The sequence below is a fragment of the Rhinolophus ferrumequinum genome, chromosome 2 (genome assembly GCF_004115265.2).
Source record: "Rhinolophus ferrumequinum isolate MPI-CBG mRhiFer1 chromosome 2, mRhiFer1_v1.p, whole genome shotgun sequence".
NCBI classification, from domain to species: Eukaryota; Metazoa; Chordata; class Mammalia; order Chiroptera; family Rhinolophidae; genus Rhinolophus; species Rhinolophus ferrumequinum.
Window position 1 is genome coordinate 76,160,522 of NC_046285.1, and position 26,423 is coordinate 76,186,944.

A 26,423-nucleotide genomic window follows, 5' to 3' on the forward strand; every position below is an offset into this window, starting at 1 on the left:
TGAAAATTAGATTTTCCTCTTCTGCTGCATTCTGGTGGCTAGTAATGCATGAAACTTGTAACATAAAATTTAAACCATGTACCTTTTAACCTAAAATGTATGATTTATATACCTGATTTAACCTCCATATGTTTGCAATTCTGAAATGCAAATTACAAAGTCTTAAATACAGCCAAGTCCCTAAATAGAGTAGTTGAGCACTAATCTGTTCTGTTTACTAGAAGTGTCAATGGCCAGGTATAGTTCATTTTCATTTTTCATGTTTACAACTTTTTTTTGCCTATTGCCCACCAAGTCAATTATGGTGTTATTTTAGTTCATGCAGTTTTAAAATGTTGTACAATTTGTATATAAATAAGTGAATATTTCTAAGTGATAATTGATTTGAAATAAAAAAATGTATTTTAGTTTAAAATGCTTTTTCCTTTACTGTATATAATTTCCTTGTATCTATAATTGAGTACCTTTACACTTTGGTTTTGTCTGAATATATTTTCTAAGCAATTCATGAAGACATTGCTCCCCTATTGGCTGTGGTTAATGAATGGAAGCAGAACTAGGGTGGGAGGGAGGATGGGAAAAGGGAAGGAAAGGAACTGCTGAAGACAAGGCCAGCTCATGGCACCAGAGAGGGAAGTGTGGATATGAAATCGAAGATATGAAAATTTCAAATCACATTAGACTTTATAAAGAGAAAGGACAAAAACTATTACTTAAAATGTATTATATCAAAACATAAAAGAAATTCTAAAAGATGACTAAAACTTGACAGATATGCAGTTTCAGTTCAGAGATATGGGAAGCTAGAAAGAGTGTTTGCTCTTACTCTTAAAAGAAAGAAAAAGAGTGGAAAAACTGGTAATTAATTGCTATATTTTGAACCAGTCAGAAAACTGAAATTGCAGGGATAACATAACAATTGACCTGAATTTTAAAGTTACCTATGTTGTTACCTAAATCAATATTCATAACTTTTTATTTTGGCTAGTATGCCATTGTATGCTTATGCCTGGTGATGGTGGGCATCTGAGTTGTTTCCAGTTTGGGGAAGTTATACATAAATTGTTATAAACACTGATTTAGAAAATTTGCAATCAATTTGTGTATATCTACTTGCTAGAGTTTTTATTGGGCTTATATTGAATATATAGGTCTAATTGTAAAGAATCAACAGCAACATAATATAGAATTGCATACTCCATAAATATGGTTTATCTCCATTTATTTTGATCTTTGACTTATTTTACCAACATTTTGTTGTTTTCAGAATAGATGTTCTCTGGATATTTTGTTAGATTTATACCCAAGTACTCATTTTTCATGCTATTATAAATTATCCATTTATCTACAGATAGGTAAGTTATCCATTTAAGGATAAATTATCTATTTATCTATATGTATAGATAGCTACGAGGTGTGACAATTAAGTTTGCAAACTTGTTGTAATGACGTTGTAACCTTTTTTGATATCAGACAGATTATTCATTATGAATTTGTACCCACTGGACAAACAGTTAACCAAGTTTACTATTTGGAAGTGATGAAAAGGCTGCGTGAAAAAGTTAAACGACCTGAATGAACTTTTCACCAACAATTCATGGCTCTTACATCATGACAATAAACCAGCTCACACGGCACTGTCTGTGAGGGAGTTTTTAGCCAGTAAACAAATAACTGTGATCTGGCCCTCAATGACTTCTTTCTTTACCAAAAGATAAAGGAAATATTGAAAGGAAGACATGTTGATGACATTCAGGACATTAAGGGTAATATGACGACAGATCTGATGGCTATTCCATAAAAAGAGTTCCAAAATTGCTTTGAAGGGTGGAGGTTGACATCAGTGCATAGCATCCCAAGGGGAGTTCTTCGAAGGTCACCATAGTGATATTCAGCAATGAAGTATGTAGCACTTTAGATAGATAGCTCTATATAGCTCTATCTATCTATCTAGATATCTATATATCTATATCTCTATATCTATCGATCTATCTATCTATCTATCTATCTATCTATCTATCTATCTATCTATTAGTTTCAGTTTCCAATTGTTATATATAGGTACGTGATTGACATTGCATGTTGAGCTTATATCCTGTCACCTTGCTACACTCACATCTTGGTTCTAGATTTGGGTAGATTTAATGAGATTTTCCACATGTATAACTATGTGATCCGTGAATAGAGAATAAATCACTTATAATTTTTATTACACGGGACTAGTACTGCCCATGATGGCCATTCCAGAATGGTTCTAATCTCATTTTCATATCACTGCTCTTTATATACTGGAAGTTCTTCTTTATATCTCCCCTGAGTCTTAGAGTAATTCATGCATACATTTTTTTTAATTGTTTCTTTTTAAACTCATTCAGGTCACCTATAAAAACTAGTTGCTCTACTCTGTGTGAACACATTTTTAAAAATATATATTCCTTTAAAAAGATAATAGCCAGATTATGTACAGAATTTAGATACGAATCGTTTCAGAGTCACATTGAATCTTTTCATGATAGCAGATCTGCAGTAGTAATAAATTATGTTATCTCATATTATTCCCACAATGACCTTTTGGATAGGTATTTTTATTTCCACTTTGTAGATAAAGAAATTTAGGCTTAAATAAAGTAACAAATTTGCCTACGGTTTTTCAGGTGTATGTAGTACAGCTGGCATTTGTACCCAGCTCTTTTACATTGAATCCTCTGCTCATAAACACTATACTAGCTTAAACTAGTAGCATAATTCATACTATAGATTTGATATATGAAATGGTAATTGCTTACAATATACTTTTGCTACATTAGTGCTTTACATAATAAATAAATAGATTAATAAAATGTTGATTTTATTTCTGGATTATTCATATACCGCGTTTCCCTGAAAATAAGACCTAGCCGGACAATCAACTTTAATGCATCTTTTTGGAGCAAAAATTAATATAAGACCCGGTCTTATTTTACTATAATATAAGACCGGGTCTTATATAGTATAATATAAGACCCGGTCTTATATTAATTTTTGCTCCAAAAGATGCATTAGAGCTGATTGTCCGGCTAGGTCTTATTTTCAGGGAAACAGGATATCTCTACTTTACACTGTATTCTTATGGATTTGGTAAGTTCTTCAACCTTAAGATTAATAATGCCTCACAGGAGATGACTTTTAATTAATCATTGCTTTTTATGCAATGTCTCTCAATTGTTAGGTCCTGCAAATGTTTTCCAAATTCCAGCTCTCTACTTTCCAGTGAGAGTTAAGTTTCATACGAGATAAAACTGTTCTTAAAAACAACACCCAAATAATGAAAGAAGTAAAATTTTGAAAAGAGAAAAAACAATACAAATAAATACTTTTATGTTCTTAGGCTAGTTCATAGCTTACAGAAATCAAAGACTATTTGAAAGCATAATTATTAATTAAATTAGATTCTCAGAGAGAAATATGGACCTGAACTATTTTCAGGGTTAAGGCTTTTTATAATTGCATATGAGCATAAGTTTAAGTACTGATAGGCTGGTTGAGAATGCAGTAAAACTTTATGAGTAGCTCAATATATACCTGAGCAGTTTTCCACTATCATTACTCTGGCAGCCTCACCCAGCTCTGGTACAACATAGCAAACAGAACAGGCTATGAAATAAGGTAAGTTTATGGATAATATGTCTTTGTTATTTTCATGTTTCCTAGTAATTTTGTATGTCTTTAGTTTATGTTAGCAATATTCTTGTGTATTTGCAGTTGTTTAAAATAGCCAAGATAACACATTTTCATTTGCTATTTTAAATATATAGCCCCTTGTACTAAAACAGGAGAAACCATTTCTAATTTTTTTAAGATATGAGAATATTTTTTTTGTCCAGCTTTTCATTTTGCTTTTTGTCATAGTTAAGTGGAATCATAGCAGGTTTAGTTTAATTGCTTTATATGAAATAAAATAGGATAAATCTATTTTGAAATACTGGGAAATGCTCTACTGTGGTATGACTAAATATATTTTATCTAAGAAAAAATACATAGGCAGAGTAGAACGCTGAATTTGTAAAATACTTAATATTTTCTAGTAAATCTTTTAAAGATCAGTCAACAAACTACCATCTAATAAAGTTTTACTGATTTTGAAAATAAATATACAGAGAAAGGTCATCAATACATAATTTTTCCAAAAATATTTTCTTAAAATTGTTGTGATTTAAAATATGATCACAGTAATCACCACCTACAGCATATGAACACTTTCAGTATTCATTGTGAGTGCTCATGAGTATGTTAATTTTAGTACATTAATTTGGTTCTCATTTTCTAGATACAAGAGGGTTTGCTTCATGACAGTATGCATTTTTAGATTTTCTTTAATAAAAGAAAAATACAATCATTTTTATTGACTTCTTGATGCCAAACTAAGATATTACTTTGACTGAGACTTAAACTTATGTAAAGTTAAATATTAATTGCAACTGTTTCTCATATAACATTGAGCAATTAAGTTTCATTTTCTAAACAGATTCATATATCACCTGTAAAGTTTAGTTTACATTTAGGTTCTCTGAAGATTACCGATGAAACAAATAGCTTACATATTTGTTAATTACATGATTGCAATCTTTAAATATTAATTCATAAGATATATTTAAAAAATTAAGCTTGTACTTATTCAATGTCAGGCTCTGAACTACTTTCACTATTCTTGCTGTTAAGAATACAACAATCCAACAGAGGAAATTAACATATGCATAATAATTGTAATAGATATACTTTGTGCCATGGTAAAATGGAAAAAGTATGCATTTACTTTGTATTTAAGAGTAGGAAAGGGCTCACAAAGGACATGACATTGGAAATGGGTGTAAATTGGAACTAACCTGGAAGAGCAGATATGGAAGGATTGAAGGAAGATTAAATGGCATGTGCTAAGTAAGAGGACACGTTATCCAAAAAAGAAGTTGTAGTTATGGGCATAGGATGATGGTATAATTCTGAAATATTTTGGAGGTAAATTCAGCAGGACTAATTGAATAGTTGAATGTGGAACGGAGATATGGAAGAGGGAAAATAAGTTTTTAGAGTGGGGCAACTTATTATTTGAACTGATAGAAAATTATAGGAGGAGGGACTAGTGTGAGAGGACAAAATTTATTTTGATTTTTTAAACCAGGAATTTATTAAAGCATTTACCATGGGTATTCTAAATTCCTATCTGGGCATATGTCTCTGAATTAAGATTTATATAAAAATCATAGAACACAGAAAAGCCATAAAAACTTGAAGACTAGAAAAGATGAGAGATGTATGGTCAAAACTAAATTAAACAAATAAGTTTAAAGACCGTTACTAGAAAAGACCTCTTCCTAATCTACATTTAGATACCCTCTGTATGTTAACTCAAATGCATAATGTTATCTTACAATAAATATGTATTTTTTGATATGAGAGTTTGGTATATTTTATTTGCTATTTGAGGAAGGAATTTGAGAATCATATAGTTTGAATTTTTTTTAAAGCTATAACTCCCAAGTATATACAGCATATATACACAATACATATTATTTTTTGCAATATTTTATATTTTCACTTTCACATATTTATATTTACATCCTTTCACACATATTTATATTTATAGTCATTCCACAGTTTGGTTATAAGAAAACTGTTGGAAATCGGGAGACAATAGTTAGAGTAGGGAGAACTGGATTGTCTGACTTTGAGAATAATTACTTATTTTCTCTAAGTTTAAAGTTCCTAATGAGTAAAATGTGAATAACAGCATTCCCTTTATATAATGGGTATTTATGAGAATTAAGGAACATAGTGCAAATGTGAGGTTTGTTTGCCTTGAAAAATGCTCCAAAATGAGAGAGCAAGACACATCTGCTTGAAGATCTTTTATTTTCTTTGTTTCCATCTTCGTACTACAATAATGCACATCCTGAATCCACTCCTTTTATTTAAAATTGAATGTGTTATTTGCATTATTCCAATGTATATTATTTTATATTATACATTTATTTCTTTATTTTAGTTGTTTATTAAATTTATTAGGGTGATACTGGTTAATAAAATAAGTTTCACATATACAATTCTATAATACATCATCTATATTTTGCATTGTCTGTTTACCACCCAGAGTCAGTTCTCCTCCCATCACCATATATTTGACCCTTTTTTCCCCTTCTCCCTTCCTCCATCCCTCTTACCCTTTGGTAACCACTATTGTCTATGTGTATGAGTCTTTTGTTCGTTTGTTTGTTTTTCTTTGTTGCTTTCAGTTTTATATCCTACAATGAGGGAAGTCATGATTCTCGACTCTTTCTGTCTGACTTATTTCACTTAGCATAAGCTGTTTGCAGCTCTGCTTGTGTTGTGCTTAGTTAAAAGCAAAGGAATGAATTTTATGATAATGATGGTGGCTTTTTGTCCGTATACATATTTACATTTCAACCATATATTCCTTTTCTTTCTTTCTTTAGATGGCAAGGAAGAAATTTAGTGGATTAGAAATCTCCCTGATGGTCCTCTTTTCTATAGTTACTATAATAGCTATTGCCCTAGTTGCTGTTTTAGCGACTAGGACACCTGCTGTTGATGGTAAGTAATGTTAAAAATACTTAAACATTAGAGTGAAGTTAAGATAAAGTTTATGCCATGATAGTTACGGATTTGGAAAAGTAATCTATATGAGATGAAATATGAAGAAAGATCTTGGGTAAGTTTCATAATTACTCAAAACATTTTTTATCCATAATATTCTAGTGATTTCAATGAAGAGCCTTTGTAATTAAGGATTTATGTGCTTTGGCAAAAATTGTCTTCCTCACATTATGCTGCTTGAGAAACAGCAAAGAGACAAAAGGATCAAGCTGTTAATGGAAGGTGGAATAAACTTACTGTTTAGAAGAACTGTGAGGTTCTTCTAATTAGTAGGCAGACCTAAGTTAGTTCTGGCTCTCAGAAACTTGCAAAACTGAGGGGTCGGGGTGGGGGGAGATGGTTCAGTGGGGTGGGTTTGGGGGAATAACCTCTTTGTTTTAGGCTCGTTTCTTTTTTTTTTTTTTTAAGGAAAGAGGCTGTATAAGAAAAAAAGGAGGGGGCGGGGAGGTGAAACAAGGCTTGTGGTGGTTATCTTTTTTTCTAAATTATTCTGTCCTAATTTATAGTGGATCATACTACTCTGGTTCACCTAATCTACTTTCTCTTTTTTTCAGCAATCTCTCTTGACTACCAGAGTTAGGATTTTCTACAGTTGTTAGTCTTTTGTTTTACCTTTTTCCAGGAAACCAAAAGCTCACTACATTGTGAAGCAATCAATTTATCTTACCCATATCTGATTGCTAGAGAGTTACTCTTTATTATATAGAGTTGGGACTTACTTTTCTTTTATTCCCTGTTTGCTCTTCTTTTCACTTCTATGTTCTCCTTTAATTCTTTTCCCATCCATGTTTCTTCATCTACTTTCTTCATCTATAAACACAAATTGTAAGTATGGTGGGAATGTGCATTTTGTTTCCTTTGGAATATACCTCAAGGTTTTCTGTGAATATATTTTGTTTTTCTGAAGAAAAGAGTCATCAGAGGCATAGTCAATTTTTAAAGATCATTCGAATCTTTTCCTTTTGAGGACTAGGATTTGAATTTGTGCATTCTATTTTAATGCCAAATTTATTTTTATTTTCATTATATATATAAGTTCATGTATTATTTTAATGTAAAGTATTCATTACTTGAAAAATACGAAAAAGATGATTTTGTACCATGTTATATGTCATTGACCTTTTTCTTTTCTAGAAAGTAATGATTCTACTACAACTCCAACTACTACTCGTACAACCACTGTGTATCCTAGTTCAGGAAAATGTCCGAGTGAGCTCAATGATCCTATCAATGAGAGAATAAACTGCATTCCAGAACAATTTCCAACACAGGTCTGCATCAAGTCTTTAATTTTTTTTTCTTTTATGAATAGATATATATTGTAATAATTATATTAATATAATTGCTCAATATTAGATCAGGTCCCATATTTTTAAAGATGCAACCATCAAGTAAGTAGTCTGCATTTCTTCTTATTATAGTTCTGTATAAACAGATAAAACATAATAAAAATTATTGAACTTGCTTTTCTGTATCTATGTTCAATTGAAATTAAAAAGTTAATATTTTCCATACTTGACAAGCTCTTGTTAATTTTATAAACATTCCTAAAATTTTATCCTCTCAAATTGACTTCTTAAAAAAAATAAAAAGTATTACCTTTGACAATATAGAACATTTGAGAGAGAATATCTATACTTCATTTGAGTATTTGAAATGATAGCATTAAGAAGTATCTATTAAAAAAATAAAATAATGCAGATTTTTTTTGAAAATTATTTTTTTTAATGATTTGGTAATTTGAGACAAGAAGTTGAAATAGAGAAAGTTAAAATAAACCCAAATTATTAATATACGAATATAAACAATGGGGTATACATTAAATATATATATATATATATATATATATATATATACATATATATATTTTGTTTTTTTTGAATGGTGTCCTACAGAAATTTACATCTACTTGGAGTCTCAAATGTGATCTTATTTAGAAATAGGGTCTTTGCATATGTAATTAGTTAAATGAGTTCATACTGGATTAGGGTGGGCCCTAAATCCAATGGCTGGTGTCCTTATAAGACAAGGGATGATATACAGAGAACCACAGGGAAGAAGGCCATGAGAAGATGGAGGTAGAGATTGGAATAATGTATGTTCAAATCAAGGAATGCTCAGGATTGCCAGTAGCCATCAGAAACTAGGAACAGACAAGGAAGAAACCTTCACGAGAGCCTCAGAGAGAGCACAGTTATGCTAACACCTTGAATTAGGACTTCTAGATTGCAGAACTGTGAGGGAATAAATTTGTTTTGACTCAAACCATGCTGTTCATAGCTGTCATGAGAGCTGTAGGAAACTAGTACAGTATGTTTGGAGGAATTTCCTGTAACTCCATTTTACTACCTATATATATGTATACATTATACCTTATAATCATACCTTGCTAAAATTATACATATATATGTATGTGTATATATATATACACATATATATATATGTATGTATATATATATGTATATATATGTATGTATATATATATGTATAATTTTAGCAAGGTATGATTATAATTTGCTTATCTCTTGTTTTTAAAACTTAGCACTTTTACACCTTTACATATCAGTATGTCTAATTCTACCTCTCATTTTGTACCAACACTAAAAAATATAAAGACTATTGTGAATGACAATTTTTATACAATTATCTCTTTGTATTGCTGGAAGTATTTCTATAAGTTATATAATTCGAGATAAAATTACCTGACTAAAAGTCACAAATACTTTAGATTCCAAAAGGAATATTTCTATTCGCAAAATATATGTTTGTGTATGTGTGTGTGTGTGTGTGTGCACACGCACACATGCATGTGTATCTGATGCCATTTTAATTTGATATTAAATAGGAGAGAAGTTAACATGTACAAGTCAGCTACTAAAAGTGGAGTTTTTCACTTTTTTCCCAAGGCAAATAGCCATTAAAATAAAAACTATAGGTTTTCAAAGTAGGAAGTGGTCACAGTATTAAGTGTAACTATTAAGTAGATTTTTAATTACACCCATGTTAACACATAACATCATAATATGGCTCAACTTTTTACATAACCGTATACAATTTGTCTTCTACTTCACACAATCTTTCCATATAGATCATAAAATTACTGAGAATCCAGTATTTTGCTTCATTCCATTGCATGTAATGGCAGCAACTGGTTGGAACAGCTGGCACATACACTAGTTTAAATAACTTAAGTAAATATTGAACTAATAATTAGCTGGAAATAAATACTTTAAACATTTTATGTAGGGCCATATATTCTTCTTTATAGCCTCATGTGCAGCTTGATACATAATTTGTACCCATAAATATTTCAGTTCTTTTGCATTGACTGTATGACAACAGAATAGATTATAATTACCCAGAGGGCAGGAATTTTTAAAATACATGAGCTTACAATAATGTGCACTGGTATGTGAATTTGATAAATCACAACTCAGAGCATCAGTCTTTGATAGGGTGTAATTAATTCAATCCATCAAATATCTATTTATCCCAAGTGAAATAAGTGATATTTTAACATGTTATGTACATGAAGAAATAATCTTGTTTTTAAAAATTCAAGTAAATGTTTGAATGAATGAATGTTTAAAAAGTAGAGACTGACACATATGATAATAGTATTAATCATATGATTCCTTTTTAAATGTTTTATCAGGCCATCTGTGCAATGCGAGGTTGCTGCTGGAGGCCATGGAATAACTCTGGTATTCCTTGGTGCTTCTTTGTAGATAACCATGGCTATAATGCTGAGAAAATTACAGTAACAAATACTGGTGAGAATTGTTCTGTTGTGATGATCCAATATAATATATTTAAATAGAATGAAAGAATCATGTGTTAAATTTTTCTTTTAAAAATATCTTAAATAGAATCAAATGGAAAGTATGTATACAAAAATATTTAGATTGTTTATATTAAGGACTTATTTTTTCATGATTGTATCTTCCAAATTAAAAAGGTCATTATTTGTGATAAAGGCAATAAAACTATAAATAAGAAATATATTTAATAATTATTAATATTTATAAATAAAGACATCACTAATATAATTTTTTCCCTTTCTTTAAGGACTTGAAGCCAAACTAAACAGGATACCTTCACCTACCCTCTTTGGAAATGACATTAACACTGTTCTCTTCACAACACAAAGTCAGACACCCAATCGTTTGCGGTTCAAGGTTTGTTTTTGGAGATTTCTATAAAAGACTTAATAATAAAAGGCACCTTATGAGCATACTCTTCACCCTACCTAGACATTTTCTTTCTCAAGAAATACTTATTCCAAAGCAAAGGACTAACGACTAGTTACTCGACTTGTCTGAACCTGTTTACTCATATGTAAGAAATAGTTCCTCTGGCTGTTATTTTAGGAGAATTGGATAATAAGTTCAATATAAAACATTTGATATAGTATCATGAGAAGAATAAACACTCAATAAACTTTAGTAATTTTTATTATTTCAGCTACAGACTATGATTAAGGATTAGTTTAAAATTTAATTTGAGAAGTGTTAATTGTGCTGTATAAATGTGACATTCACCAGTTTTTTTTCATTAGTATCACTTATACTCGTGATTTTAAAGAAACTAATTTCTGTGGGGTTTTGTTACAAGTAGTTTACTAGTATGGTCTTTTGGATGTGGAAGTGAAAACAACACCGTATTCTTTGTACATTATGTTTTTAGTGACAATTTCACAGGAATTAAGAGATTTTGATGAAAATAGAATAGAAAATCCCTGTGGTACTTCTAAGGCAGTGAACACTGAAAAGCAACAAGGATAATTAAATTCACAAAAACCTAGTGTTCAAGAATCAATATTTTGTAATATTATCATTATTTTTTTACATCAGTCAATAAAAATATTTTATATACAGTCCTGTATAACCAACTAATTCTATTTATTCTTTAACAATTTATACAGTTAATTCTGTGCACAGCTATTTAATGTATTAAAATTAAGTTTATGACTAGATTAATAGCTCATTTATGAAATTATTAAATGTATTACTTGCTATTAGGAACTTGCATTTAATACTTAATTCAGAACTGGACAATTAAATAACAGTTTTGAATCAAGTATATGCCAATTTGTTTAAATCTTTGCAGATTACTGATCCCAATAATAGAAGATATGAAGTTCCTCATCAGTTTGTAAAAGAATTTAATGGTCCCACAGCTTCTGATACACTGTATGATGTGCAAGTTACAGAAAATCCATTTAGCCTCAAAGTTATTAGAAAAAGCAATAAGAGAACTTTGTAAGTAATTATTTTACTTTACATTTATGTAAGTTTAAATAGCTATTTGATTTTATTCTATTATCATAGAATTAGAAGAATCTTAATTTTAAGTCATTTTCAGAGAACAACTTTCTCCCCCAAAGAGGGTAGGTGGACATCTTTGTAAAGATATAATGGTAAAGCGGTTTTATTTCCTGTGGATGAAAGGTGCAAGAATGTTAAGGAAAATAATGGACATCGGGGCCAACGAAAGCTGAAGGTGGAGAGCATCCCTGATACAGTTTTAGCCTTTCCTATATTTTTGTGCACCTAGAACACCTATTGTGTCCTTTCCCAATTATTTATCATGTTCAGTAGGATCAACTTGTAGGATCAGATAGTTATTATTCAGAGAGGAGATAATTTTCAAAGTAATGTTAAAGGACTTTCCTTATTTGTGTATGTTAAATTAAATATAGCCTTGAATGCTTTCATTATGAATGTATTATAAGAAATATTTGTGGAGAGGAATTTAGTAATTTTCAATATAAATTATCTTACATCTCCAAGAGAGGTTAATTAATCAGTTGTCAAGAGCAAACCTCAGCAATGACTTTTCTTAAATATATTTTTGTAATTTGCAATTGACTTTATGTTTAATCACAAAACTATTAGATGTCATTTAACATTTCACATAGTATAATATAAGCATATATTTGATATGCATAAAACACATAAACTTTTTCTTTTTGGAAAAATGATTTTGAACTTAATTTTAGTACATATGTTAGAAATGTGGAAGCCATTATAATACTGTATTTTAAAACCCTGTCTCTGGAGCAAGGCAGAACTGGGTTTGAAATCTGGCTCTGCTGCCTACCAATTTGTCACCTTAGAAAACATGAATTGATTTTCCCAATTAGTGTCATTTGTGAAATGGGATTGATAAAAGTAGTTATACTTTAGGATTGTGATGAAGATTAAGGGAGAGAATGTGCATGTTAAGGATTATATTGGTGATCTTGAAGCAGATTTTGTTGATGGAATTAACAAGTTCTTGTTATGGTGTAATTCATGTGTTCCTAAGAAGTGATCGCAGCTAAAGATTAACATTTAAAATGAGCTATTCTGGATGACAGCATAGACCCTTATGTAATAGAATATTTTATATATTGCTAGATCATTTATTTATTTCTTTCATGATACAGGTTTGACACCAGTATCGGTCCCCTGGTGTACTCTGATCAGTATTTACAGATCTCAACCAGACTTTCCAATGAGTATATTTATGGTCTTGGGGAACATATTCATAAGAGATTTCGTCATGATTTATATTGGAAAACATGGCCAATTTTTACCCGGGATCAACTTCCTGGTGATGTAAGGAACTGTATTTCTTGTTATAAATAAAATCATTATATTGGAGCAGTTGGTAATTTTAACCTATTTGAAACCCTCCCGTAATACCTAATCCAGAAGCTTATTTACTGTAGGGGTGAGGATTGATAGCAAAGTCCTAAATTAGCTCAGTAAGTGACCAACATATTTTATGAATGTTTCAGTAGATGTTACCAGTTAATGAATATTTTCTTTTTATTTTTATTTTTATGTTTTATTTCATTTTCTTCCATTCTTGTACTTCAACCTATCCATAACTAGTCATTGTATTAGAATAACTCAAAACTCTTACCATGTCATACATGTCTTTGTGTGATATGGTATCTGCCTATCTATGAGACATCATATCAGGCATCTATGCACATTTCTTTCTCTTCCATAACATATGATAATCTTCTATAAGTTCACATATTTGCACAAAGGGTTGGTTCTCTTTGTAAGTGCTAAACACTGATGTTCTTTATCACTTAGACAATGTCACCGAGAACTCATCTGAGGTTTCACCTCATAAGAACTCTCAAACTCTCCCATGTAGAATTAGTATTTACTTTCTAACCATTTATTCGTATTTTAGCATGAAAGTCATCACAGTGTGATTTGTGTATGCATTTGTCAATGCTTCTAGAATATGAGATCCTTCAGGACAAAGACCATACCATTTAAAAAATTATTTTTTATTAATTCATGATTGCTTTGACTCAAATGTTAGTGATTTAAAAAATGTCAATGCTATTTCATTCCCAAAAATGAATAAGTGAGTTGATTATTTATTTATTTATTTATTTGTTTGTTTGTTTGTTTGTTTGTTTTAAGGAGGGTGCAGCTCACAGTGGCCCATGTGGGGATCAAATCAGCAACCTTGGTGATACCAGCACCATTCTCTAACCAACTGGGCTAACCAGCCATCCCAGAGTTGATTTTAAAATAACTCATTTGGTACAGAGCCACTAATAAATTCTACCAATCTTTGATGCTGTTTATTACAGCATCACTATCTGTAATAAACACCTAATTATTACCAGGCTGAGAACTTCATAGCTATTTTCCACACATTCTTTCCTTTGAACTTCCATATCCAATCAGGGAGAAGTCTTATTTCTTTTACCTTATAAGTGTGTTTCTAGTTTGTCTCACCATTTCATCTACTCATCAGCTCTCAACAAATGATATGCAAAAGTTCTGTGAGGGTGGATATCACTGGGATTTCCCTGCAGTGCCTTGGGCATACATGGAGCAGAGTCGCTAAATATGCCATTACCCTATTATGAATAGCTTATTAAAACTAATTTAATCATAATAAAACATAAGCACAAGTAAGTAAACTATTAATAGTATAATGTATAGATTTTATATCTTACTATATTACAGTTAAAATGTTAGATTTTTTTGCTACACTGTTTCGTATGAGAAAATTAGTATAGAGATGTAAGAGGTAAATTACAGACACAATTGGAATTTGTAAACTACAATTTAAACATATAATATTTTTATTTTAAATAGACTTAAAAATTTCATTTTCTAATGTTTGCCTCATAGAATAATAATAATTTATATGGCCATCAAACATTTTTCATGTGCATTGAAGATACTTCTGGAAAGTCATTTGGTGTTTTCTTAATGAACAGCAATGCAATGGGTAAGAGTAATTTATTTAATAATATATTTAAGTGAGATTTATCTTGAAATGTTACAATTACTCTTTATTCCAATCATAGATATTGTGTATCATTATTAGTGATTTAGTATGTGAAATTATTATAAGCAAGTTTTATTGTATAGTTAGTGAGACAATGGATTTTTGCATATCATTGCTCTGCTTTGGGGAGAGTAGGCTATGTTGTGATATTCAGGCACTTTTCTTTCCCTTCAGAGCAACATTGAAACATCCATGCAAATGAATATTCCCATTCCCATAGCCTTGTTTGTTAAAATAATTTAGATTGCCACTACAGATAAAAAAGAAAGAAAGGTCTATATGGGCATAGAAAGAATGAAGAAATTTTTTTTAGTTTGTAATAATTCAAGTAATGTAAAATCTATGGGTTTTTTTTGTTGTTGTTGTTTGTTTTTTTAAGGCGAGTGCAACACCTATTTAAAATCAGTGAGAACAAAAAGCCACAGAGTCAATAATATTCCAGCAAGAACAATAATATTATATGGTTATCAAACTGATTACTTTAGAAAGTAATATAGAAAAATCAGATTTTTACATAGAGAAAAATCAAATTTTATGTTTTTCCTCAGAAATTAACGTGATAATTTCATCTTTCAAAGACTCTTTAATTAAACTAATTAAAATGTAATTTTAGAAATAAATACTTTTGTGGTGAAATGATTGATCCTCTGTCCCTTGCTATGCAATTTTCAGGGAAGCTATAGCCAACATCTGTGAAAAAAAAAACATCTGGGATATCTTGTCATAAACCTCATATATATTGTCATTTTATTCTTCTTTTGTATTCTTCCTATATTTAGTATCGTGTATTTCCTCATAATTATTTAAGAACAATGTAAAATTATGTGGTTGATACAAAGTACTTTAAGTAGAGACTGCAATTATTTTATCACTATGTATCTTTTTACTATATACATATGCTTTCCCAATTTTTATTTGTAGAAATTTTCATCCAGCCTACTCCAATAGTAACTTACAGAATTACTGGTGGCATTCTGGACTTTTACATCTTTTTAGGAGATACACCAGAACAAGTAGTTCAACAGTATCAAGAGGTGTGTTTCAAATCCATTTTATAAAATATATTGTGTAGATCTATTTCATAAAATTCTCTTCTACCATATCTTTGTTTCATCTAACATGTCCGCATATTTAAATGATTTTATTTAAGATATCTGGGGCCTGCTAGCTAAATATATTTTTAAACCTTACCATTTTTAAGATATGAGTAAGTGTTTTTTTTTTCTGTACAGTGAAGCCTATGCTTATTTAAATATCTATATTTCTGATATAAAATTGTTTCTTACTTCTAGGCAGTTGAGTTCAGGAGTTGGATTTCTTTATAAGAAAGTATCTTATCTTCAAGACTGAGGACAGGCAATGGATGTATATATCATATATCCCTATGATAAAAATCCTAGAGGCAACCAAATTATGAGGAAGGCTAGCGAAATTTACTGCTAATGCACAGTAGGTAAACAAACACCAGGGAAATTGCTCTGACACTCAGGCTAAGAAGGGCAGATTTTGAAACACAGTCTGAAGTCTAACATTTTAAAGTTACTATTTAAGCGACTTTCACTCACCTGTTAAATAATATCCTAGTGTACCTGAGCACACAAGATGGACCTTAGAGGGGAGAGGAATCCAGGGCTTACATTGAGCCTGATTCCGAAAGTTTTTCCATATAATTGTTCTCCTGTAACTGCTGGCATATATAATCCCTGGTGCTATCATTGAAAAATAAATCATTTTTGTTGGTATAAGATTTAAGGTGATGCCTGTTTTTAAAATCTTGTTTTATTGATATGTATTTTGACATGTAATTCCCATTTCCTAAAATAATGTCAAAGGAGAAGTAACTACTGTAAAACACTGTCTTTAATTAGGATCCAAAAGCCTAAAATGAGAGTAGCTAGGGTTGTACACAATTGAATAATTTATAATGTCTCACAATTCCCAAATTGCTGTTTATAAATGTAAATTTCAGAAAAGAACACAAAATTTGCAGTCTCTATATGAAATCGTAACTCCACTGCTAGGCTGTCCTATATATAGACTTAGTGTATTGTTATCATAACAACAAAAAAGGACCGCTCATTTTTTGAAGAAATTTAACATTGTATTTGTGAAATATTTGTTGGGATATTTGTCTGTTACATGCTGAGAAAAGTCTGTGATTGGTAATAGTTGAGTCTGAGTCATACCTGACATGTGAATAAAGCATTCATATAGTATAGTAATACTTTATTTAGCTTACACAATTTTATGGGTAGACTACCAGAAATTTGAATTTAAGCAACAACATAAAACACTGGTGTAGAATATAGTACTATTAATCACTGCTACATTTAAATTAGGCTCAAATTATGTAGAGAGTAGGCAAAAGAAATTTTGTTTCTTGTTTGAAGAAAAATATATTGTCCTCTCTGTATAAACTAATCTATTAGTCGTCTCAATGTGTTAAAATTTAAAACATAATTAATTTGAATATCCAGATAGTTTTAAAGAAAATGTCTACATAAGAATTGTAAAATAAATAATATATAAATTAATACAATATATAATACGTATTTTATAAACTTTTATGAAATACAACTTATCTCATATATAATACTACACACACATACACTTACAAAGAAATTTCAATCACAGGTCCCAATCTTTAAAGGGATTTCACAGATCATTAAAATGTTTACAAATAGAGTTTTAAAACACTGATTTTTTTGAAAGTTTTATTTAATGTTATTTTTAAAAATAAATTTAATGCTCAAATTGAATAGAATACAGTAACCCAATGTGAGTATTTAAAAAAAATTGCATAGTAGTTTTTAAACATACATGATGGAAAAAACATGGAATACACACACACACACACACACACACAGTGTCAAAAAATGTATATACATTTTAAGAAATTGAAACACTATTTAAATTGTAATACTCAATATATACAGATAACAAAAGATGAATGCAAGTCACATTTGACTTTATGGCAAACTACTCCTTGAGCAACATTGACCAATGTGTCCACTTGTATAGATTTTTTTTGGCATCCTTGGTATATGCCTAAACCAAAGAATATCTATCATGCCAAATAAGATTATTTGTCTTAATGTAACATAATACTCAGTTTTTAGTGGAAAAAGTTAATGTCAGTTGCACACATATTTCCACATGCAAAATGCAAAATCATGTCCTCTGCTGTGATGAGACTCTGATACTGTGTTGCGGGCCTACACTGAGCCTGCTTGGGCCGCTGAGAAGTAGGAGAAGAGGCTTCATTTGGCTTCATTTGGAGACAAGTCAAGGCCTAGGTGTGAATGAGATAAGAACCTTATAAAATAACTGAGTGGGAAACTTGTAGAACGTATACTTTATTAAAACATTGTATACTTTCAAATATCTTTTTTCTTGCAAGATGGTCATTCAGTTCATTCATTTTGTTGCTACAGAGTGGAAGCATTGTTGGACAGTTGCCTTTTTCTCTTGTCTCTTTGATGCTATTCTGTTATTCTCTTCTTTTACTTTCCGTGCTAAGTAATATATCCCTTTGCAAATGCTGCTTTCTTAAGTGATACCTTTCTAATTCTTCGACACAAAATAAAGAAGAGTGACAAAACATAAACTTAGTGTTTAATAACAGAATTCTAACAGAATACACAGGACCCATTTTTGAATGGCAAAAACTCTAAATATTTGTTGGAAATATATAATTAAACTGAAATGAGTGGTAGAGATAGAATAAGAAGCATATTGATATTAGTTTTTAATGTTCTGTATTGAAACTTACTAAATGTGCATTTACTTCAAGCTCATTGGACGACCAGCAATGCCAGCATACTGGAGTCTTGGATTCCAACTGAGTCGCTGGAATTACAAGACACTTGATGTAGTGAAAGAAGTGGTAAAAAGAAATCGCGATGCTGGCATACCATTTGTAAGTGGGGTAAAGTATTTGTGGGAATGTATACCAACTTAAATATTGTTACATAATAATAAATGTAGGAAATTGTCAGGATTATATATATATACACACACACACACACATACATATATATATATATACACACATACATATATATATAATTATGCTGCTTTTTAATGATTAGGTACATTTTATAGCCATACAGAATGTCCACATGTGTGTGTGTGTATATATATATATATATATATATATACACACACACATACACACACACTATATATATACACACTATATATACACATACATATATATATATACACATACACATACGTATATATATAATTGTGCTGCTTTTCAATGATTAAGTACATTTTATAATCATACAGAATGCCCAGATGTACGTGAAATTTTGAGAACTGATTATGAGTTACATTATGACAGAATACATGTTTAGCTGAATAAAATCGTATTTAGTTGTTTTCGATTATTTTTAGAGCTTATATACTTTTCAATAAACACAAATTTAATGTATTTTACATAATGTGTAGGATTTTGTTTTCTATACAATGAGTGGCATATGTCATAATATATAATAATCATCATTGAAATAAATGTCAGTACTCATATAATGCTTTTGTACTTTAGAATTAGAAAAACTAGTTTTATAAATAGTATCATTGCATCTTTAGTGAAATAAGAGGAATCTAAGTTTATGTTTTTAATCATTATCTTTATAATACAAATTCATTGAACTTAAAGGTGGAAGTTATTACAATTATTTCAGTACTACTTATTGAAATATATTCTGCTAAATTTTAGGATACACAGGTCACTGATATTGACTATATGGAAGACAAGAAAGACTTTACTTATGATAATGTTGCCTTTAAAGGGCTCCCTGAATTTGTTGAAGATTTGCATGATCATGGACAGAAATATGTCATCATCCTGGTAATGACTGATTATACATTAATACAATTTTACTATTTATACTTCTATAAGTTAATAGCTTTTCTATATTTTTTTCTTCTTTCTATTAAGTAAGTTATATGCCATTCAGTCAACTCTGACTCCTGGTGAGCCTAAGAATCAGGGATTTCACAATGTCCTGGACTCAACAGTCCTGATCAGCTCCTGTAGACTCATGCCTGTGGCTTCTTTTATGCCCGTAGGAGGACAGCTTCAGTTCTGTCATTTTTGCCTTCAGTGGTTTCAGGCTTAATTTGCTCTGGAACCCACCTGTTTATCTTTATAGAAGGCCTGGTGGTTGTAGATCTTTCCTCCAACACCATATTTCAAATAAATCTTTTTTTTTTCTTTTCCATTAGCCTTTTTCACTGTTTAACTTTTACATTTGCACAAAATAATTGGGAATACAAGGATGTGGATGACCTTGGCCTGGGTCTCTAATGCATCTTTGCTCTTTGTGATCTTTCCTAATTCTTCTATTATTAGGACCCTGGAATTGCCATAAGTAATCGTGCCAATGGAGCAACATATGAAACCTATACCAGGGGAAATGCACAACATGTATGGGTAAATGAGTCAGATGGAACTACAGCTCTTATTGGAGAGGTAAATTATAGTGCTTATTAAAGTGTTGAGAAGATTATCTATTGTGCTCCAATAACGTTTCTGAATGTGTGTGTGCGTGCACACGTGTGTGTATTCACTTTCAAATTGGAATTTTCTATTTTAATTGTGTAGAGAAATTTCAGACAGAAGAAATAGTCCATGTATCTCTAAAACAGTTTTTATAAGAATACAGATAACTTTTAGTGCTATACACAGTTAAAATTAAAGCTAACAAAATATGATAAATAAGTTAGATTATTACAAAGTTCTGTTAATTTTATGTACAATAATGCATATGTAAATGGAGTACATTATCCTGTGTAATAAGTTTTATTGTTTAAATTTAATCCTTACAATAAAATAATAAGAAAGATATGATTAAAATTCTGTATGTACAGGTGAAAAAGTGAATTTCAGAGAGTTGAAGTAATTTGCCTAATATCACAAAGTTAATCAGATACCTAGCTCCCAAATGCAAAATTTTTAACCAGGGTAAATATTCTTTTGGAGACAACTTTGTAAGACATATCAAAAATGATAATGGCATATACATTGACTTGGTAGTTCCACTTCTGTAATTTAGCAAAAGGAATAAAACAAGAAAAAGTATGAATTTATGAAAACATGTTTATTATGGCATTATTTAAAATACTGACAGACACGCTAACCCCCATATTTTTTCTCACTTATCAAAGTTAAAATTTCTGTTGAAAGTTATTCTAATAGTTATGAGCTCCAGCAGAAAACAAAACTGATTATCCTTTCCATAAAGCCAATGAATCAGCCAAATAATACATTTTGCTAAGATCTGCTCTGTTGGGTGTGGACAGATCAGGAGGCCAATGTGCATAATTGGGATATGAAACTATTATCTATCCCAATTTATCTGAAATTTAATTCCTCTTGACTAATGTCATCATTTTAAGTAATATGTAAGTCAAACAATTTGAAGAAGCATAAATCATAAAGAGGCAGCATAATATGTGTAGTGTTTAATAGCATAGACTCCAGTACGAGATTGCCTGGGTTTGGATTCCTTCTCTCCCACTTATTAGTGGTGTGACCTTGAACAAGATATTTAACTTCCCTGTTTATCTCTTCTCTCATCTGTAAAATAGTTTTGATTATAGTACCTACCTCATATGTAAAGTGATGATAAAAATAGTGCTTATCTCCTAAAGTTCTAGTGAAGAATGAGTTAATAGTTATAAAAATGCTTGGAACAGTGCCCAGCACATAATAAATTTCATATTTGTATTTGTTAAATTAAAAAAATAAATATGCAAGGAGTTTTTCACTTGAAATTTTGGAAGCAGTTACCTTTGGAAATTAACCAATGTACTTTCTTTTATCATACAATGAATATATTATATGTTTGTTTTTTTAACCTATCCTATTAGGATGCTAGAAATAAATTTAGTTGAAGACAACATAACAGCCTCATCCCATGGTTTTCTATTTTTCCCTTCATAAATGCTACATGTTCTTCCTCTTTCTTTCTGTACTTTACTTTCCCCTAAATGCATTCTAAAATAGTCCTGAGATTATTGTAAACATAGATGGTACATGGATCGTATATACCTAAAGAAGTATAATATAATAAGTTTAATGTTTTTTATTATTATTCTCCAATCAATTATTTTGAATTCTTATCTATCTATCTATCTATCTATCTATCTATCTATCTATCTACCTATCTATCTCTCTTTCAATTTATGTATATATGTGAGTGATCTGTTCTTCTAGGTATGGCCAGGATTGACAGTATACCCAGATTTCACTAATCCAAATTGCATTGATTGGTGGGCAAATGAATGCAGCATTTTCCATAGAGAAGTGAAATACGATGGACTTTGGATTGTAAGTAGCTATTTAAACTAGTGACTTTGAACATAGAAAATAGAATTATTTTTTTCAATTAAATAATTATTAAGTTGATGTATATAATGTACTGAACACAAAATTAAGATCTCTTTTAATGTTTTTCTAGAATGTATAAATATCATACCTGTAATGTTCATGGGTTAGACAAGAATAAAAACTAAAAACTGCAAATTGAGATTTTTCTTCTTCAGTAATAGAATAAATTCATAGAATACATTTCATTTCTGTTACTAAGGTGTTGCATCTTTATAACTGATAATTTGTTTGGGAAACATTTACCAAGATTTGAGGATAATCCTATAGTATTGCAACTCCAGAAACGTTTATTAAAGTCTACAGTAGTCAAGCAATTGCAGCTACATGAACCAGAAGAAACCCTCGTTCTTTAGAAACTTTTTCTAAGTTATAAAATAGAACAAATCAAACTTGGCAATATATCAAGTGTTTTATCTCAATATAAATAACAACAACAAAAACAACTCAAATCCTAGATTACTGGTACATTTATTAAATGAAAACACTAATGTTCAAAAATTTCCTTAAAGTTTTATATTTGTAAGTATGGATGGACAGCTGCTAGGTTTATTTTACACAATAATGCTAGGTGGTAGTCAGTGATTTAGTGTTTTTTTGTTATGGAAAATATAACCCCATGAATGAAACTACTTGGTGATCCTGGAATTCTATATTACAGAAAAAAAATTAATAAGCATGCAAAAAGAAAACATCAAGGATTTTTTTCAAGGGTACTACAACTGTACAGAAATTTGGAAGGAGCGATAATGGATATCCAAGGGATAGCTATATTGTCTTAGGCTGTTGGTGTACACAATATCTGTATTTTCCTGAAGTGCTTATTATGCATCCAGTCATTATTTTATTTACGTATTTATGTATGTGTTTGTTTACTTATTCGTTCATTCATTCATTCAAACAATTGTTTAGTTGACTAGCCTTTATTTTGCACCATTAATATATGAGGCAGGTTGTGGGGAATAAAAAGATAGCAAAATTATATTTTCTGCTGATAACATGAAATTGAGTAAAAGGTTAGCATAATCTTCAGGATTCCTATGATGGTAATAGATAAGATGGAGAGGCTTTAGTTATTTGACAAAAAAAAAAAAAAAAAAAAAAAAAAAAAACTAAAAAAAAAAAAAAAAAAACCCCACAAAAAATAGTGAGATTAAAGTTATAATACCTAGCTTCTGGTAGAAACAAAATAATTGCACTATGATCTTGAGTTTTGTTTTCAGTCTAGCTCTGATTTCAATTGTATCATTTAATTTAAATTAAAAGCTCTTCGTTCCTTTTTGTCTTGCTTATGAAATAATTTGAGTCAATTAGAGCCGAGTTAGGAGTATAAACGACAATTTAGAAAGTGAAAGAGAATCTGACTGTGCTAGATAAAGAGAATACTCCATTTACAACATCCTTTAAGGTTGATATACCTGATTTATATCCAAAGAGAGGGAGGGAATGGGAGGAGGAAGAGCATAGGAGAAAGGAAGAGTTGTTCTGATGTTAATGCAGAAGGATTTTGACTAATGCTTAAAAACAAAACAAAACAAATATGATAATTACTATGATTGCTGAGCTTTCTAAATATCACTGAATTAATCATACTGTGCATAAGCAGTGGAAAGCTCTTGCCTGAATAATTGCCAGATCCTACTACTCTTTTTTTAATCCTTTCACTTCCTTCAGATTATTATTTTTTCTGATAGAATGAATATACAGTAAAAATAAGTGTTGTGATTTAATTGATGAAATTTTATTTTTATGTCAAATTTTTAAATAGTTTTATAATTTACTAGATTTCTAATTTAGATCCCATGCTTTTTCTTTTTAATTTTAAGTTTAAATATTAAAATCACTTTGAAAAATGATGTGAGCTAAATTGTCATAAAAAAAAATTGAATATAATAGTCTAGGTAATTTTAATAAAATAGTCCCAGTGTATACTTTAGAATAACGACATAACTGCTTCATTGTGGCTATTAAGGAAACATTTGGGAAATGGAAACATTTATCTTTTAAAATTAGTATCACAATGAGAAATTTATTCTTTTCAGTACCCTTTATTTCTCACATTAATTCCATCTGACCATGTGTGGATGGGAGAACAGAAGAGTAATAAAGAGAATATACATCTAAGGAAAACAAAATTTATAAGAGGCTTGACTGGGCATGATTCTTTTGTGAGAGCAAAGACAACAGAGGTGTTGGAAATAACGGCTTAAACATTTATAGAAATCCTTAGATGCAATTAAAAGAGAAAGACAAAAATACATATTTCTTGAGCATGTGTAATGTGATATATTATTTTATATCCATTATCTTTTTTAGTCCAAAAGTTTTCTAAATATCACTGAATTAATCATACTGTGCATAAGCAGTGGAAAGCTCTTGCCTGAATAATTGCCAGATCCTACTACTCTTTTTTTAATCCTTTCACTTCCTTACATGGTTATGGTCACTGAACTAGTAAGTGGCAAGGTAAGAGTGGGGCCTACGTTTACATGGCAAGAAAATCAGTAAACACAGTACCCCACAAATCTGTCTCCAAGAGATGTTTAGGTCACTGGTTCTCATACTGTGGTCCCCCAGCCCTAAGGTTCCCTGAGACTCTTCCAGGGATTCAGTCAGGTCATAACTATTTTCATTAAAATACTACAGTACTATTTGCCTTTTTTCACTTTTATTCTCTCGTGTGAGTGTAGAAGTTGTGGTCTAGGCAGAGTGCTGTGCCTGGCTTCAAGTAATGTACATCATAGAAAGTAGATAAATGTCAGCCTAAATGAACAAACTTTGTTGAATAAATAAATGTGCACAATGGTAGACTGACAGTGAGAAGACTCATACTACTAGTTAGAAAAGACAGTTGCTTAACACTTATAATTAATGTTTTATATGTATAATTACAACTAAGTAAAAGAAATCCCTGAATGTAAAATATCTCTGTTATTTGCTCTATATTCATGAGAAAGCAAATAATATTATTTTTCTCGATATAATGACTTGTCCATTCCCAAGGTAGAATCAAGTAGTGAGTATAGTTAACCAAGTTTGTGTTTAGGTCAGTAGCTTATATTGTCTTCTAAGACTAAAACAATGTCATGTTAGCCTTAGACAAAAAAAAAAAGAAACTTGCAAACAACTGGAGACTTTCTGTTCATATGATTTTGTAACTACTTAAAATCTGCTGTTCTTCATTTTATATCTACTCAGGACATGAATGAAGTTTCTAGCTTTATTCAAGGTTCAAAGAAAGGATGCAGTGACAACAAACTGAATTATCCACCTTTCACTCCTGGTAAATTTCATCTGGTTATCTACTTACCGTTAACTGAGAATAATTTCCCTCATTGACTCCTAAAGTCTAGCATATATTTCTAAATCACAAAGTTTGATATAATTTTGAGACTTTGAAATCAATATTTTTGTTTGTTTTACTTTAGGCCAAAATATGCCTAAGAAATGGAGCATGATTTTAAATTTTGGCATAGCATATTAATTTATTTTTAACCACTAATAATTTGCCAATGATTAAATAAGGAACAAAAAAAATGTTTGAAATCATAATTTAAGTGATCGATTTTTTTCATGAGCATTTTGCTGTAAGTTTGCACAATAATTAGAATGTACCTGATGTGAATAGTTAGAATTCACATATTCCAAAAAACATGTTTTTCATCATTAAAGTGGGTAAAAAAAATACACACACACACACACACACACACACACACACAGAAAAAAAAACATAAAGAAGTGTTCTTAGGGGAATACATCTCTATAAGGACATCTGAAGAAACATGACAATAATACCACATATGCCTGCAAATTAAAGCACAATAAAAAACTTAAAAGCAAATATTTGAATGGTTTGTAATTGTGTGACAGGTATACATGTGTAGACTTAGATCATACTTAAGAAAACTATTATATAAAGCTTTAAAATGGGTTTATAGCTATTTGATGTACAATGCAAATGTGTATACTTACATATACCTGTAAAGACTATTTTTTTCCTTTGGATTTATTTATTACTGAAGTTAGGAAGCAGAGTATTTATTAAGTAAGTGCAAATATA

The 26,423-nt window shown here is 30.3% G+C and overlaps 1 protein-coding gene across 1 annotated transcript in view; it reads left to right on the forward strand.

Moving 5' to 3' along the window:
• Positions 1-3,568: 3,568 nt before the first annotated feature.
• SI (sucrase-isomaltase) overlaps positions 3,569-26,423 on the forward strand; it is an 87,792-nt gene continuing 64,937 nt past the window's right edge. The window contains exons 1-14 of the mRNA XM_033121483.1: positions 3,569-3,645; positions 6,468-6,585; positions 7,783-7,919; positions 10,304-10,421; positions 10,717-10,826; positions 11,758-11,909; positions 13,079-13,250; positions 14,805-14,904; positions 15,886-15,998; positions 18,758-18,883; positions 19,691-19,822; positions 20,327-20,446; positions 22,193-22,306; positions 25,562-25,646. Of these exons, the coding sequence (XP_032977374.1) occupies positions 6,468-6,585; positions 7,783-7,919; positions 10,304-10,421; positions 10,717-10,826; positions 11,758-11,909; positions 13,079-13,250; positions 14,805-14,904; positions 15,886-15,998; positions 18,758-18,883; positions 19,691-19,822; positions 20,327-20,446; positions 22,193-22,306; positions 25,562-25,646 (1,597 nt within the window). The 5' untranslated portion in view covers positions 3,569-3,645. The remainder of the gene's footprint in view (positions 3,646-6,467; positions 6,586-7,782; positions 7,920-10,303; positions 10,422-10,716; positions 10,827-11,757; positions 11,910-13,078; positions 13,251-14,804; positions 14,905-15,885; positions 15,999-18,757; positions 18,884-19,690; positions 19,823-20,326; positions 20,447-22,192; positions 22,307-25,561; positions 25,647-26,423) is intronic.